This window comes from Sarcophilus harrisii, chromosome 3 (assembly GCF_902635505.1).
Source record: "Sarcophilus harrisii chromosome 3, mSarHar1.11, whole genome shotgun sequence".
Lineage (NCBI taxonomy): Eukaryota > Metazoa > Chordata > Mammalia > Dasyuromorphia > Dasyuridae > Sarcophilus > Sarcophilus harrisii.
In genome coordinates this window covers 414,267,854-414,284,297 of record NC_045428.1, presented here as the reverse complement: position 1 = coordinate 414,284,297, position 16,444 = coordinate 414,267,854, and the positions used below count along the sequence as shown (strand labels likewise).

At 31.2% G+C, this 16,444-nt stretch overlaps 1 protein-coding gene across 5 annotated transcripts in view; it reads left to right on the top strand.

Moving 5' to 3' along the window:
• TANK (TRAF family member associated NFKB activator) overlaps nt 1-15,775 on the top strand; it is an 88,671-nt gene extending 72,896 nt beyond the window's left edge. For all 5 annotated transcript variants that reach the window (XM_012544759.3, XM_023499241.2, XM_031960583.1 and 2 more), the window contains exons 5-8: nt 4,352-4,425; nt 5,066-5,181; nt 10,380-10,969; nt 14,599-15,775. In XM_012544759.3, the coding sequence (XP_012400213.1) occupies nt 4,352-4,425; nt 5,066-5,181; nt 10,380-10,969; nt 14,599-14,775 (957 nt within the window). In that variant the 3' untranslated portion in view covers nt 14,776-15,775. The remainder of the gene's footprint in view (nt 1-4,351; nt 4,426-5,065; nt 5,182-10,379; nt 10,970-14,598) is intronic.
• Nucleotides 15,776-16,444: the final 669 nt, after the last annotated feature.

Sequence of the window (16,444 nt, the reverse complement as noted above, 5' to 3'; positions counted from 1 at the left end):
ATAAATAATCATTTTTTCAGGTTCAGTGATAAACCAGAAAGTTTTAGACATTGGAAAATTTTAAATTAATGCATATTGGCATGATCAATAAATTGTACTCTTTCTGTGACCTTCCTTATTGGATTGGCATGTATACATCCACAAATCTGTTGTTGTCTGACCTTATTAATATTTTTGTTTGCTTTTATTTTGGAGCAGGAGAGGAAAGGCTTATGATTTAAACAGTGTAAGGAATTTCTATTGTAGAAACTCCCTCTTCCCTTGCATTCTTGGCAACTCTAAGGCTGACTGTCTTCTATATCAAATGCTCTATTAAAATCATATCCAAACAAACAGCCATAACGGGGAGAAATAATCTTTTTTCCAAGTGATTTCATTGAAGTAGTTGCCAAAGAGCAAAATGTTACTTGTTAAATTGGGCATGTAAGTTACCATATTTTCATTTGGTATGAAAAGACTTCTTAAAAAATGAAATCCAAGAAAATACATATTAAATATCCTTTGCTGCAAAGTATTATATTCTAAAACTAATGTTCTTAACACCCACTAGAAAGTAATAAACACTATAATTTGGTTAACTATGAAAGGCTTAGAAAATTATTTGTAGCTTTAATTTTTAATCTCAGTATTATACTAATACAGACTTTTTTTTTTTTAAAGTCAAATCATCCCTCTGTAAAGAACTTGGAAGTAATTGGGGTGTTTAATTTTATTTCCTTATTGTTTATTTTCTTGCCACTTCCTTCAGAACTCTGGGATGTATCCCATTTTGTCCTGGAGTTGTTCCCACACTGACAGTAGGTTTGCCTAGCACACTGCTTTTGAGACAGTGCTCCTGTGATTTGTGTTCCTCTTGCTTTGCTAGATTTTCAGGAATAGCAAGGAGCCTGTAATGAGACCTACAGATTGTATATGGTCTGAAATTCCTATAGATTAAATATAGCTTCCTAGTAACTTTTTTATTCAGCCTTCTGTTCTTTACTCTTTTGCTTTGCTTCGTCTTTGTGTTTACTCTTATCAAATCTCTCTGTAATTTTTCCAAGTGTGCTTTCTTCTACTTTATTCTCTCCAATGTTGCAGCCCTTTCTACATTTTCTCCCTAATTCAACTGTTTCTACTTTCTGGCTTCACAATAATGTCTTTGGTCTCAACCTATCTAGCACTGGTAGGAATATATTCAATCTTGGTTCTTTTATTTATTTATTTGTTGCTTTTTATTCTTAAATGTCAAAAATTTAATTGATAAATTAATCCAGATTCTATTTTTGTCTTATACTATGCCCATTTTTCCATAACCTACCCAGCATTATTGAGTAATCCATATCCTTCCTTCCTTCCTTCTTTCCTTCCTTCCTTTCTTCCTTCCTTCCTTCCTTCCTTCCTTCACTTCCTTCCTTCCTTCCTTCCCTTCCTTTCTTTCTTCCTTCCTTCACTTCCTTCCTTCCTTCATTCACTTCCTTCCTTCCTTCCTTCCTTCCTTCCTTCCTTCCTTCACTTCCTCTTCCTTCCTTCCTTCCTTCCTTCCTTCCTTCCTTCCTTCCTTCCTTCCTTCCATCCATCCTTCCTTCCTTCCTTCCTTCCTTCCTTCTTTCCTTTTTTCCTTCCTTCCTCCCTTTCTCCCTTCTTTCCTTCCTTCTTTCCTTCTTTCATGCCTTCCTTCTTCCTACTTCCTTCCCTTCATCTGATTCTGACTCTCTGTCTATATAGGCATTATTGAGTAACCATTCCACAAGTGATATTTTCTATGTTTTCCATTCCATTTTCACACACACACACACATTTTCTTCCTTAATCTAAATGAGAGTATTAATACCTTTCAATACTTTTTTCATATGACTTCTCTTTATGCACTTCACATAGCTCTGAAACTGATCCACTGATTATTGCCTGAATTGAGTATACTAAATCCCATATCTAAAACTTTATGCAGGTTTAGTGCCTACACCATCTCCAAAACTTAACTCCCTCCTCATCTTGGCCTTTTAGAACCTTCAAGCTCAGGTATTGCCTCTAATGGGAATTCTTTCTTGACTACCCCATGACCACCACCATTGTTAGTATGCTCCCTCAACTGAAATGACCTTGTATTTACAGAGTCAATGTTTTGCTTGCTATTTAATGAAGCTGGGTTTTTAGAAATGGACCTTAAAGTTATTGAATAATAGCAATAGCAATAATAGCAAAATTAGTATTTTAAAGAAAAAATTTAAATAACCCTGTTTGGACTTCTACAAAGAAAAATTCTATGATAATAGTACAACCTTTTCTTATTTCTTCTCCCTCCTGATCCACCAACAAACACATATAACTTCCCACCTCCAAATCAAATTTTGATTACTCTCCTGAAGTTACTCAAGCTAGTCATTTTAGCTAGCTATGGATCGGGAATAAAAAAGATTTAGGAAATACAGGCTGTGCCAAAGTCTTCATGCAGCTTTCTGCATGAAATTTTAAATTGCTTGGATTTCTAGGGGATACTACTGGGCTCGTTAGTTTAATTAAAATTAGCCAGACAAAATTGTATAGTTCTGTTGAACTTCAAAAAAAGTAAGAGATAACTAGAGTATTTCAAAAATAAGACCAAAAAAATTTATCTTTTTTTTTGTTCTTTTCAGTTATCTTGACTGGTACTTCAAAATAATGTAAGAACCACTTCTCTTTGGTTCTTTTTATTTTTCATAGCACTTTTTCCCTAACAATGAGATAAACCACATAGTTGTTTGTTTGTTCGTTTGTTTGTTTTAAACCAAGGGGCAGATGAACACAGTTCATTCTGTTTTAGTTATAGCACCAAACTTCCAAATGTTTTCTTATGTTTTCGTAATTCATTCTTCTCATCTTTGTTTACAACCTTTAAAAATAAAAGAAAACATATTAGGATTTTCAGTTGAAGTCCATTTGTTGTTTGTATTTGTGACTTTTTGAATGGGTAGCTTACTTTTAAATTATAACTACTAATTTCCAGATCATTTCACTTTCTCTGATTTCCAAAGTATGTCTTTGCAAATGATTACATTGTGATCAAGAAACTTTCTCTTCTAATCCACTCTAAAATCTGTTTGATGATCATTGTCTTATAACCAAAGAAAAACACTGTCTACCGCTGTTAGAAACAAACATAATGAAAAAGATTTTTCAGTCTGTTTTTTTTTGGTTGTTAATAAATTCAGCTGAAGCTTTTGAGTAATTGTATATAAGCAAATAATCTTGATAAATATGTTTTACTAAGATAAATGTGTATCAGGCAGACAGCACTGAAGAGCAAATGGTTTTTATTTCACCTCCAGCTGATAATAATGTACTATATAAAGTTGAAATCACTTGAGTTGCCAAGATTTAATTCAACCTATCCATAACGTTTGCATAATGATATTCCTCCTCATTTAGAAGTGTTCAACAATTCCTGTGTTATTTAAGGAACAGTTGGAAAATGGAAGCAGTAAATTAGAACAAATTGAAGAGAGTTATCTAAAGAAAGAGGAACTTGAGTCAATTCCTGCCTTTAGGAAGAAATAAGACTTTTAAAAAATCAAGATTTAACAAAAAAAAAAAGCAAGATTACATACATATGCTTTCAAATGATAAGAGGATAAGAAATGAATTAAAATTTCCTGTTTAAAAGCACTTAATAGCATACCTAAATGATGATTAGCATGCAGAGATCTTTAAATATGTTGCCTATTTGTTTGAAAGCATGTTTGGTTTTTTATAACTATTGTCTTCATATATTAAACTTTACTTAAATAGTACTAGATATGTGCTGTTCACTCTAGATTTCTAAGTTGTAGCATTTAATTGCCCTAGTTCGTGGAAAAAGTTTTCAACTGATCTTTAGAACATAATCAACTTTTGGAAGTAATGTTCAAAATCTGTGTAATACCAATATAAGCCACAAGGTGGTAGTGAAAGGTAAGAACTGGTATGGAAGTAGTTTAAATACATAATGGGGCTATTTTTACAAATCTTTCAAATGCTTGTTAAATGCTAAGGAATCAGCTGCTTGGTTTTGTGGGTTTTCCCCTCTTCCCTTCCACAGCTGCATTTTTCAGCAAAGAAGTTGTAACTTAATACTCTAAGGGATTGATTTACATGTTTCATCTAACATTAGTGAGCACTAAAATAGAGAAAAAATTTCACAGGCAAGATGTCTGGTTCATTCAATAGCATTGCAATCAGAATTGGAATCTTGATCCGTAAAGGCTCACAATTCAAGCTTCATGACTCCTTGAATTATCAAAGAAAAGAATACACAGAGTTTTTAATATATAGCTCACGTTTTATTAGCTTCATCTTATTGAAAATTAGAAGTACATTTAAGTAAAAATCACCATCTTTTTGTATCTTCTTTAAGGTAAAAAGGCCAGAGTCTTCACCTAGACAGGAAAATCCTCCAGGGCATCCAAGTTTTTCTTTATTCAGTAAAAGGTACATCTGCATTTAAAATTTTTTTTTCTCCAAATATTTACAATTGCTAAGAAATAGAATCATAGAGCAAGAGAATGATGCAGAAGTTTAGCAGTCATCTAGCATTATGTCTTTATTTTTAACAATGAGGAAACTGAGTCCCAGAGAAAGATTTGGTTATTTGTTTTATGACAGGCATAGTAAATTCCCAAACTGGGAAAAATTATTTCTCATCCTAAGCTCTTTCCATTGCAAATAATATATAGAGTTATTCTATAAAACATGAAAAAGTTAATTTTGCCCACATGTTAAATAAAGACTTGCATTTTTTTCTTTTACATAATTTTGTGGAAAAGTAATATATACTTATGCTTCCCCTAACAGAAAGGTAAGAACCAGTCTAACAACTTTAATATTCTGTATGAGTAAGTGGGAGATTGACATCCGTAATCCCAATACAAAACTGAGACTAATTTTGAAAGAGAACTTTTAATAAATTCCCTGCTTTGATATTAGTTCTCAAACTAGCTTTAAAAAAAACAGATTTGAATCATTTCTTTGGTACATGAAAACATGAAATACATATTGGAAATGTTATATTAAATGTTATGTGCTGAAAGATCAGAATAATAGGTTTATATTCAACACACTGCACTTCCAGAGAAGAAATAGAGAAGATTTTCTATGAAATGAAAGAAGAATTCCGTAGGATATGCATGTTAGCAAGAGCACAAAGAGACTACTTAAACAGACTTAACATTCAAGAACCTATACCTGGTAAGATTAAATTTATTTTGCTACAATATTAATGCTTCAGGATTTAGAATTTTTTTTTCTTAACAGTATATATCTTATTCCATATAACGTAGTTTCTCACTTAAATATCCAAATGCATAGAGTGTTAGTACAATTTCATCTTCCTTCATATCATACTAATATTATCTATATACATAAAATTTAGTTGTATAAATACTTAGTGAATGCTTATTAGTCATTAGGGAACATAGCCTTAAATTATAATTTTGTTTTGGGTGTTGCATAAATTACTAGCTTAATAGATCACTAAACTTCAGTGAAATTCCATCTACTATATAAGTGGAAAAAATATCAGATGCATGAATTTTGTACTTCTGTCTCTAAGATAAAGAAGAATTATTTAATACAAAAAATTCAGAGAAAATATCTGCTTTATATAGCTGTGACAATGTGATCAAAAAGTCCCATCCATTCTGAAGACTCAGTTCTCAACACTCCTGTACTGCCTCACTTATTCTAACATGACTCCTCTGTAGCACAGTGCTAATGGCAAAGTATAGGGGATGGAAACTGCCACTCAGGTACTACAAGGGGACAAAAGGATGGAAATTGATAGTAACTTAGCATGCTAAATAAGAAACCTTTGTGATTTGGACATTCCAAAATGTCTTTCCAAAAAATGTGATTTTCTTATCTCCTTTTGGAATTTACTAAAACAGTGCTCTAGTATTTAACTCTATATGTAATAAATTATATAAAGGTCATTTGCCAATTCTAAATTTTATGTCCTGATTATTTATATTTAAATGATTTCATAGTTAGACTTCATTTCAGAATTTTAATTATTTTATTTTCCAAAAAGTCATAGATGAATTATCTGAAGTATTAGTGAGAAAAGCAACTTTAGTAATCAGTGGTGCTTCCAAAAATAATTTTCTCTAGATCAGCCTTTTTCAAATGTTTTTGGAGAGGTAACCTTTAATGTTTACCAGTTATGCGTAGATATTTATAAACTAGAAATAAATACATTCATTTATAATTCAGTAGCCGCAAATATGTGCTACCTAGAATCCATCGGCATTTTCTCCCAAATATCAGCATCCTGTTGAAACATTATAATGGTGTGATAATCTTTGTTACACAGAGAATTTACCTCCATTATCAATGGCCTAATACTTTGACTATTTAAAAATTGCTTAGGTCTAAATCTGAGTATACATCTGTCAATCAGAATGCTGATTGTTTAACTTTATTTTTGCCCACAAAACTGCTTTTTAATACTACTTTCTTGCAGTGTTCTAACTCTGCCACAAACAACAAACAACATTTTTTTTTTTTAAGATAGAGGATAACCCTTGTACAAAGTACAGTTTATAGAGTGTAAACAATAAACTGTGTATTGAATATTCTGCTTCTGGAACTAATGAATCAAATGAAAACTACCAGAAATTTTGGAACAGATGCATAGCATTTATCAGATTAAGACTTCTAATCATTCGTATTATATTCTGAAAACTTGTGATGAAAATATTTAACATGCTATGTAAAGAATTACAAAAAAAAAATTATACACAACATGAGAATTTCACCAGTATTTCTTGATTGTAATGTTATATAAACTTTAAAATTTTGTTATTTTCAAACAAAGTAGTTGCTATCCCAGAATAATTTGTAGATTGCTAAAGTTTTGGTCTTCCCACATGTGATTTCTTCATTATGGAGAACTCAGGTGTGGAAACTCCCTCTATAGAGTTTAGCAGCTTGTCTATACCTAAGTCTATATTTAGAAAGTTCCTTGGAGAACTAAAATATTAAGTGACTTGCCCATGATCAGATGCTTGGGAGGGAAGGACTCCCATCTCTCATGCAGGCAGAACTTGAGCTTAGGTATTATCAACTACAGGATTGTAATGAGGCTACCAGTTCTCAGAGCTTCCTGCCAATATCATGTCCACTGCCAGAAGAAAGGGACATATTCTTGGAAGTCACTGGCCTTTGAGAGCTGCGTAGTTCAGAAAATTTTAGTTCAGTCCACTTTGTCTTGCTACCTCTAGAATTGTATGTATTCTCTCTCTTTTTCATTATTGCATATCTTCACCTTTCTCATTTCCCAAATGTGCTGTCATTTAAGGGAACATGCACATATGAGTAAATATGACAATAATAGCTGTCTTAATAAAATTAGCATCAGTTCTGTAAAAGTAAGGAAAGAGACCTAGGGTCAATAGCATGTAAATATTGAGGGTGTCTTTTTTCCTTTTTAGATATAAACAGATAGTAAAATGAAAAATAATTTGAACTTTCACCTGATTCTTATAGTTTGTTCTAATGTTCAAAAGTATTTGTTCATCGTATCTCTCCTTGCTTTCCAAAGTCAGGAAATTTTTACTGACTTGAAGAATGCAACTAAATATGGTATGAGCATAGTCAAATTATGTGATGGACCAGATTTGTCTCCTCATCTCGTCCAACCTCTTCATTTGATCAGTAAAGAAACTGAAGCTCTAATATGGTTAAATGACTTGCTATGGTCTCAAAAGAATTTAGTAGAAGAGCATGAATTTGAACTCAGATTCCCCCAGTGGGCAATTATATACTACCATTCTCTCTCATAACATTCAGTGCCACAGGTATGCTTGAGAGTTAGTGACTTTTAGGAGTTTCAAAGTTGTGAAAAATTAAGTAGAAAAATTTAGTATATGGCTAGACCATTGTGGCTATATTAACAAACTTATAGAATATCTGTACCATGCAGTCTACTAACAAAAGAGAAGTGATTCTCACCATTAAGATTATAGTCTGATTGAGAATATTTCCAAGCCACTTTAAATCTCAAATTTTGAAGCAAATTTTAGTTAGATCCAGCAAACATATATTAACCATAATGCATAATGCTAGGCACTAGGTTTACAAAGAGAAAAACAATGTAAATGCCCTCATGAGACTTAAATTCTACTAGAAGAATGGAAAAAGAGAAAAAGATTAATATATGCATAATAATCTGAGCTGAGAGCACTAATAACCAGAATTAGGAAAGACTTCCTGTAGGAATTGATTCATGACTTACTGAGTTTTGAAAGAAATAAGAATTTCAGATCCAATACTTACTCTTAAAATTTAATCCTAAATTGTACTTCTAGCCATCTATAAATAGAAATTACTAAAAGTTTGTAAAGTACAAGTGTGAACTCTGCTTTGTGGTGGCATAAGAGATTAAAACTAAAGTACCATATAGCTTCATTTGTCTGAGATTTTAAGAAAATGAAGATTCTGTTAGTGGGATTTCAAGATTACTAAAACCCTTTGAAGTGTCAATTTTTTAAAAAGTAACTATTTTTGATGGAAATGTTATCTAAAATGAATGGTACTTTGCTCTATTAAAGCCTACCCAAAACCATTTAATTCTTATTGAGGTTTGGGGAGAAGGAGTGTCATAATTATAGAAATCTTTTATTCTGCAATGCTATATACATAATTAATTCCCAATATTGAAATGGGTAGGACTATTGGACTCTTATGGAATTATCTCAAAATGTCGGACTTTGAGTTCTTATTTTTAATTCTTACAATTTTTCTATTTTTTCATTTAAGTCATCATTTCTTAATTGCTATGAGGATTTCTGCTACTACCCATACTCCTGTAATTTTCTGTTTTTATTGACTATACCTTGGAAAATCAGATAAAGGAAAGCCAAATATTAGTTTTGCCTAAAATAAGACAAGAAAATTAATCAGAGTCTGAAGAGCTCTCCTGAATTAAGTTTAACAACTTTAGTTCATGGGCTTTGTAGCATTTGTTTTGTCTGCCCAGAAGCTCAGGCATACCTAGAGCAGAGTCCTTACAGTGCTCAAAACACAAGCTTCTTCTTGACTCTCAAGTGGCTTCAAGATAGGTAAGGTGACAGAATAAATGACCTAAGTATAAGTGAAGTTTCTGTTACTGAGCTTAAAGATCTGTAAGGGCAAGAACTATGTCCTATATAAATGCTAATAGAATGACCTGCACACAATAGGCATTTAACAAATATTTGTTGAATTTAAATAACTTTAAATGTCTTTCCTCCTATAGTATTCTGGATGAAATACAACTATCTATACACTTTTGACAATATTTTCAACTGATAACAATAGACTTATTTTTAATTTTTTTTTAAATCTGAAGCTTGTAAATAATCCACAGTAACTAAAGATCATAATCCATGTGAAATCTTACTTTCTGGTTCAATTCAATCAACATGAACAGTTGTTGATAGTAGTACATTATAAAATTCAGTATCTCCTGTATTTTTATTCTATTGTGGAACATGCATCACAGTAGAGGACCCTTTAAGCAAAAAATACTCAATTTGATTCAAGGAAATTGTCTTAAAATCAGGTTTTTTTTTTTTTTTTAATCAGTTTATTTTAGGTTGCCTGACATTTTTGGAGCAGAACTAAAGATTGGACTGCTTTCTAAATCTTCCTAAGTAAGGTCTTCACAGGGTAGAATATTTTATTTTGTCATGTGAATTCCAAAATAAAACATGGGAATATAGGTATGTTTCATTTTGGAATTCACATGACAAAATAAAATATTCTACCCTCTGAAGAACTAATTTGGGGAGATTTAGGAAGAAGTATTAGAAATCCTAAATCTTTTTCAACTGTTTTGGGTTGTCACTGTATCTGCCTGTCAATTACCATTATAATTGAGAAATGACTGTCAGTAACTTAGTAACACCTGGGAATAAGGCCATTAGTATGTATAGGTCTTTGACATATATATATATATATATATACACCCTTTTGTGTTTTCTTCTAATGAATTTTTTTAGTAAACATATCAATAGTTGCTGCTTTGCTTACTGACAAAATGTTTCAAGTACATGTAAGGTCAGTGTTTTATGATGGTGTGGAGCACCATAATTAAACAAAACTGTGACTAGTGATCCTACAAATAATGGATATTGTAATGTCTGTTGAATAAACACAAGAATATTAGGTGAAAATGCAAGGGATGATAAAAGTTGTACAATAAGGTAGGCTACCTTTTAATTCACTTCCAGAAATGGGTTAATATTCCTGAGTAATGACAGTAGTAATTACAAACATTAAAAAAAAAATTGTCATGTCCTACCATCTTAAAAAGGACTAAAACCTTGAGAGAACTCAGGATTTACTTGATTAAACAAAAATTTCAAAAATGAACTGAACTTGAATGTGATCCTTTTCCCCTGCAGAAATACAGTTCTCTATGCCTATTCAATGTACTGATAAAACTGATGAGCAACAACCAGAAGAACCTTTTAAGCCTCAAGTTAAGGATGTTATAAATAGAGGGTCATCACACATCACATCTGTTACACCGAGAGGACTGGGCCAAGAGGAGGAAGACAACTCTTTAGAGTCACTTTCCAAATTTAATGTCAAGTTTCCACCTACAGATAATGACTCTACTTTCTTGCATAGCACCCCAGACAAACCCCAAGTTATGGGTCTGGCCAGAACTGAGGCTGTGGGTCAGGATAAGTTTGAGAAGGACCTTAGGGACGATTCAATGACTTTTGTGAAACCAGAAGGTGCTCTGTTCGAGCCTCATAGAATTGACCTCATAACTTCAGCAATGCAAAATATCACAACTTCTGACAAGACAAAACCTTCAAACTCTATCAATACATGTACCAAGACAGCTCTGGATAAAGCAGTGTGTCTGCCAGCTGGAGACCATGATATCATATATGTAAATAAGTTCCTTCAAGTTCAGGACAACCCAGCAGTACTATTTGCATCACCAGATTCCCCAGGAAGAGCTGTCCGAGGACCACAGCAGGTAGTTGATTTTCATTGGTCAATATTGCATTATGTTTTGATACATTGATAATCGTATAATGGCATACCTTTCTAATATTAAGTGAGTAATTAACCAAAAATAAGACTTGGTGCAGAAAATACAGCTATTTCTACAATAATGCATAATTCATGTTTTTAAAATAGCCCCACATATCTTGACATTTTGTATGTAGACATTTGTATATATTAACCTCTGTGGAATCTCTCTCTTGCTATAACTTCAAAAATTCATAATGTGATTATTATCTCATTAGGTACTACTATTTGTAAACTGGGTTGTGTTTCAGTTTCAAGTATGATCTTGGAAATGTCATTGTACTTCTTCATCTGTAAAATGAGGGACCTGAACTAAAGGATTTTGAAGAGTCCCAAATCTAAGTTTGTGGCATTTTTTTAAAATATTTTTTTTTTTTTAAAGAAAATCCAAATTCAGTGTGTTGACCCCATTCATTAATTATAATGTATTTTATGGTAAGTAGTTACAGTATTTATATTTATTGTAATACTGAAAATCTCTTTTTTAAACTATGCCAGTTCTCAGGTACATAGGACTAGGCATTGTAGTGTTGTGGGATTTGAGGGGTTAGGGAGCAGTAAGGGAGCTTTCATTATTTCATATTCAATCATTAACTATGTATTTCCATTCTTTTTAAGTAGTTCCTGCACGTTTGAGATTTTAATCTCATGTTTCATTTAAATCTTTTAAAAAGCCTACATACATACTACTTAAACCCCTTTTCACCCTCCCTTTCAAATTTAGGTTCAGTCACAGAATGTTTCTTTTTTAAAAAAAAATATTCTAAAACTGCCTGGAGGCTATGACAATCTATAATTTCAAAAATAATAATAAACAGAAGCTCATGAAAATACAGATTGATGTGAATCTCTTTTAGAATGCAGGCATTTGTTTAGTAAAATGGAGCTTAGTTTCTGTTTTCTGCTTTAAGAAATTTATTTTCAGAAAAGCTTGGCTAATGAATAAACCTCTGGCTTTACAGAACTTTAATGTTAGTGTATAAATTAGATTATGGTACTGTAAAATATTCAGAAAGTTATGATGTATTTTACTTTCACAAGAATATTGCATTTAGCTGACTGATACTAATTACAAACTCACTTTAGTTCTCTCCTTGTTCTATATTTTAGATCATATCTCAGTTAATAGTTGTGACAGAGTGAAATAAATTAAACAATTCCATTTATTACTAGTAGATTTCCTGTGGAGCTGTGAAGCACATCCATTCTAATCCTTGTTACTTTTCCCTTTTTCTCCATTATCTCGTCTGCTTGTTCTTTTACTAGTTAGTCTGTGCATTCATTTTTTCAGTAGATGGCACCCTGCATTGTGCATTTGCTTTCTATACTACAGCAAGTGAAACAGCTGGTATGTGATTACAAGTTGATGGGAAAGTATGCAGCTTTAAAAAAATGTAGGAGAATTGGTGTTGAGCTGTCACAAGACATGGGGCATAAGGTTAGATAATTGATATTTTGGCAGGAAAGTAAGGAAATTATTTTTTTTGAGAGCCACATTAGAATATTTGAGTAAAATAATATTTCATCTCAATCAATATATTAAAAATTAATTATTGCATTTGTACATAGGGAAATAATATTAGTCTATTTAAGTTGTATCTCTAAGCAGCAACCAATTTCTCTAAATCTTTTCAAAAATTAATTTTACAGTGAATAATGTAACTTAAGTTAGGCATTTTTATTGGCTAAATACTGTCAGAATACCAAATATTTGTACATATTGTTCCAGTAAATGAATTTGTTTTCTTTATCTTATTCCTAGTGAGTCAAAAATATAGCTTCAAAAATGAGTTTAATGTTAAAATGAATCCAACTTGTAGCTTCCTTAGCTTAGAGTACAATAACAAATTAGTATTTTGAGAGCAAAGTAAAAATCTAAGTTTGTTTCAGCATGTCAATCAGTTATAATTTGTTAAGTGCCTACTATGTGCCAGACATTGTGTCAGGCACTAATAATATAATTCCAAAAGTAAGATAGTCTTTATTCTCAAGGCATTTACATTATATAATTTCTAAGTCCTTCATTTTTTTCAGAGATCTGAATACACACACCAAATTTTAAAGTCTAATCCTTTTTTCCTTCTAAACCCCTGTATTTTACTTTTAAATATTTTAATCAGTTACTCTTTTGAATTAAACTTGCATAATAAAGAACATGTACATTTTGCCAAGTAGAATTAACCAAGTTTTTCCACTTGTGTGTCATATAATCATAACAACTTTTCTCACAAAGAGAAATTTATTTTTAAAAATATTTTATCAAGGTAACTAAATAGTAACTTAGAAATTTGTGTCTCACTTCCTAGATAGACTTCATTTATTTATACTAATTGTTAGTAGAGGAGGATGCAGTAATATATAAAATTATCAATTAGTTCCTGAGAACTTAATTATGGGTATAGATTGCTGGCTAGACAAGGAGGACTGTGATTGTAAATCAGTTAAGGTCTTATGACACTCTAAACAAAGGTTGGTAATAAGGCATAAATGATCTATTTAAATTGACTACCCTAACATCTTGGTAAATAGCATATAATTCTCTCCTCAAAGTACATGAGTTTAGGAATAATAAGCCCCCTCATATTGATAAAAAGAAAAGAAAAAAAAAACTGATGAAAACCTAACACAGAGATTCTGAAAATAAATTAATTTGTTACCCTTTATGAGAGTCACAGTATTTCTTCCCCTCCTAGTTACAAGAAGGATCTGTGTATTATTTATAGATATGACTGTATTTAAAAATAATCATTTTGAGAATATTACCTGCATTTCTTCAATTGGACAGTTAGTCATAGAAAAACTTTAAATTTTATTCTGGGCCAACTAAAGGTGAAAGAACAAGTGTGCTTTGTATATTAGTAAGGAAATAGAGAAGCATTAATTACATTTAACAAAATCAAACCAAGGCAGAATGAAGAGTGGCAGAAATATATATACTTTTATATAATGGATTTCAGCTTTTGCTGGATGATTGATTTAAATAGTTTATATTACAAAATGAAAAGCCATTGACCAATGAGATTTTTAAAAATCTAATTTAACTAGGGGAAAAAAAGATTAGATGGATTATTTTAAATTAGACTATTTTTTATAAACTTGCTATTTAATTATTAAAGATAAATTGATTTACAATTTGCCTTTGATGCCCTAGAAAAATGTGTTTATGTCCAGTTTACCCAAATAATATTAAAAGAATTGTAGCTTAAGAAATGTTAAATTTCTAGAAAATTCCAAAATAACAGATTATCATCATTCGTCAAAAACTGATGCAATTATTTATAATAATAGGTGTGTTTTAAAAAGATTACTAGTAAATCTAAGATTTCTAAATATATAAAGATAGGAATGAATATATATATATTTCTTAAATATTGTTGTCAATGTTTAGTTGTGTTTTTTGTTTGTTTGTTTTTTTTTTTAAGAAAATACAAGTTCAGATTTAATTCTTGTGCCTATTTTAACCCAAGAATAATTTGATTTTAGGACTGGTTTGAAACGTGCAATTAATTTTATTCAAAATATGTCAGATTAATTTTTCAAAAAAAATAAAATAACTTTTTGTTTTCCTTACAGCCCTTCTGGAAGCCTTACCCTAATCAAGAGAATGACTTATTTGCACTAAGTAGTACAGACTCAGAACTGCACATACCTCAAGTATGTGAATTCTGTCAAGCAGTTTTCCCACCATCAATTACTTCCACAGGGGATTTCCTTCGGCATCTTAATTCACACTTTAATGGAGAGTCTTAAGACATTTTTAAGACAGACTTGGATGTGGGATTTTATGCAATGATTTTTGGTTTGTAATCCAATAAATACTTGATTGTAAATTTTTTATAATGGATGTTTATAATACAATTCTTGCTCTAGGTGTTTAGATTGTTTTTCTAAACTTTATGTTATAATCATTTAAAAGATCATCTCATTAAAGAAAACCCTGTAACTTAGTATATTCATATTTAAGGTGTCATTACTAGAAGTCACTAATATTAAATTACATATTTAAAGAGTGGTATAATAATAACCAAATGTAACCTCAAATATCTAAGCATATTGCTTGGATTACTAATTAGATATTTTTCATTTGAAAATGTCAGATATTTATAAGAAATTCCATTTTTGTTAAAATACCTAAAATATTTATATTTATGGAATGTCCTTTTCAGATAGACCTACAGTAGACAAATAGGCATTATAAAAATCCAGAGTAAAAAGCCAAATTTAGACATTTGTTGGCTGGTGGTGAAAAATTTTACTTTGGTCTACTTGTACTATTATTTGATACATTTTTTTTTTCTAATAGAAGTAATAACTTGATTAACTTTATTTTGGTAATCTGTAATTTATCTATACAGATTAATTTTATGATGCATATATATTCTTGGTAGAAGTATGTTTTTAAATATTAAATTTGTTACTTATACAATCCTTTATATTAACAAAAGAAATATGCATTTTGTTTCTGTAGGAAACACTATTTGTAATGAAAGATTTTAGCTTTATCGTGAAGTTCTAAATACTTGTTTTCTTTCTGTTAACCAAATGAAGGGGTAATGATGAGTCCGGGAAAATATCATCAATGCTATCCATTGCATTTTATTATGGTTTTTATTACTTGACATTTTAAAGATCACATTCATGCTAAAGGAATCTGAACTATTTTGAGTTTGATTTATTCTCAAAAGGACTGCCATAGCTTTCAGTATTTTAACTGAAAATATTAACTATTATATCCAAAGCATTCTCTCTGTATGGGTTTTGCAGCCTGATTCTTTGTCAATTTTGAGACTTTCAGGGGAAAAACATGCATTACAGCACTTTAAAATGAAACGTCCCTTAAGTTTACCTTCTCTAAAGTTTACCTTCTCTAACACACTGGCCATTTTAACTTAATCTCCCTGCTCTCTTGTTTTAAGAGCTACATGGAGGATCTTTTCCCATTTTATCAAGTGAAAAAATAGATTTATATCATGTAAGAAGAGGAGTTTCTTTGGCGACCTTGAAGCTAGATATCTTATGAAAATATTTTAATTCTTTAATTTTGATTTTGAGGAATCAGTGTCAACCTGGCGCTGTGAATATAACAATAGAGAGTCTCATCTATATGATAGAATGGGAGATCTCCTTTACTACTGAGAGGTGCCAATGAGATTGAATTGACATTTCCCTCACCTACATCAATTTAGGTTGATTATTACAGTATTTATGATGGAGGGTTTCAGATATTTATTTCATTGCCAAAGGAATTGTGGAAATGCCTGGCTGTGGTTATTATGGTTATTATCCATTTCCCCACTTTCTCTGACATTCACCACTCTCCATGCTTTTCTTTCCAGCAAGAGTAAACTGCCTTGTCTGCTTCCGAGCTAACTTGTTCCAGAAAGAAAGAATGGCATTACTAATACACAGCTGACCCCCT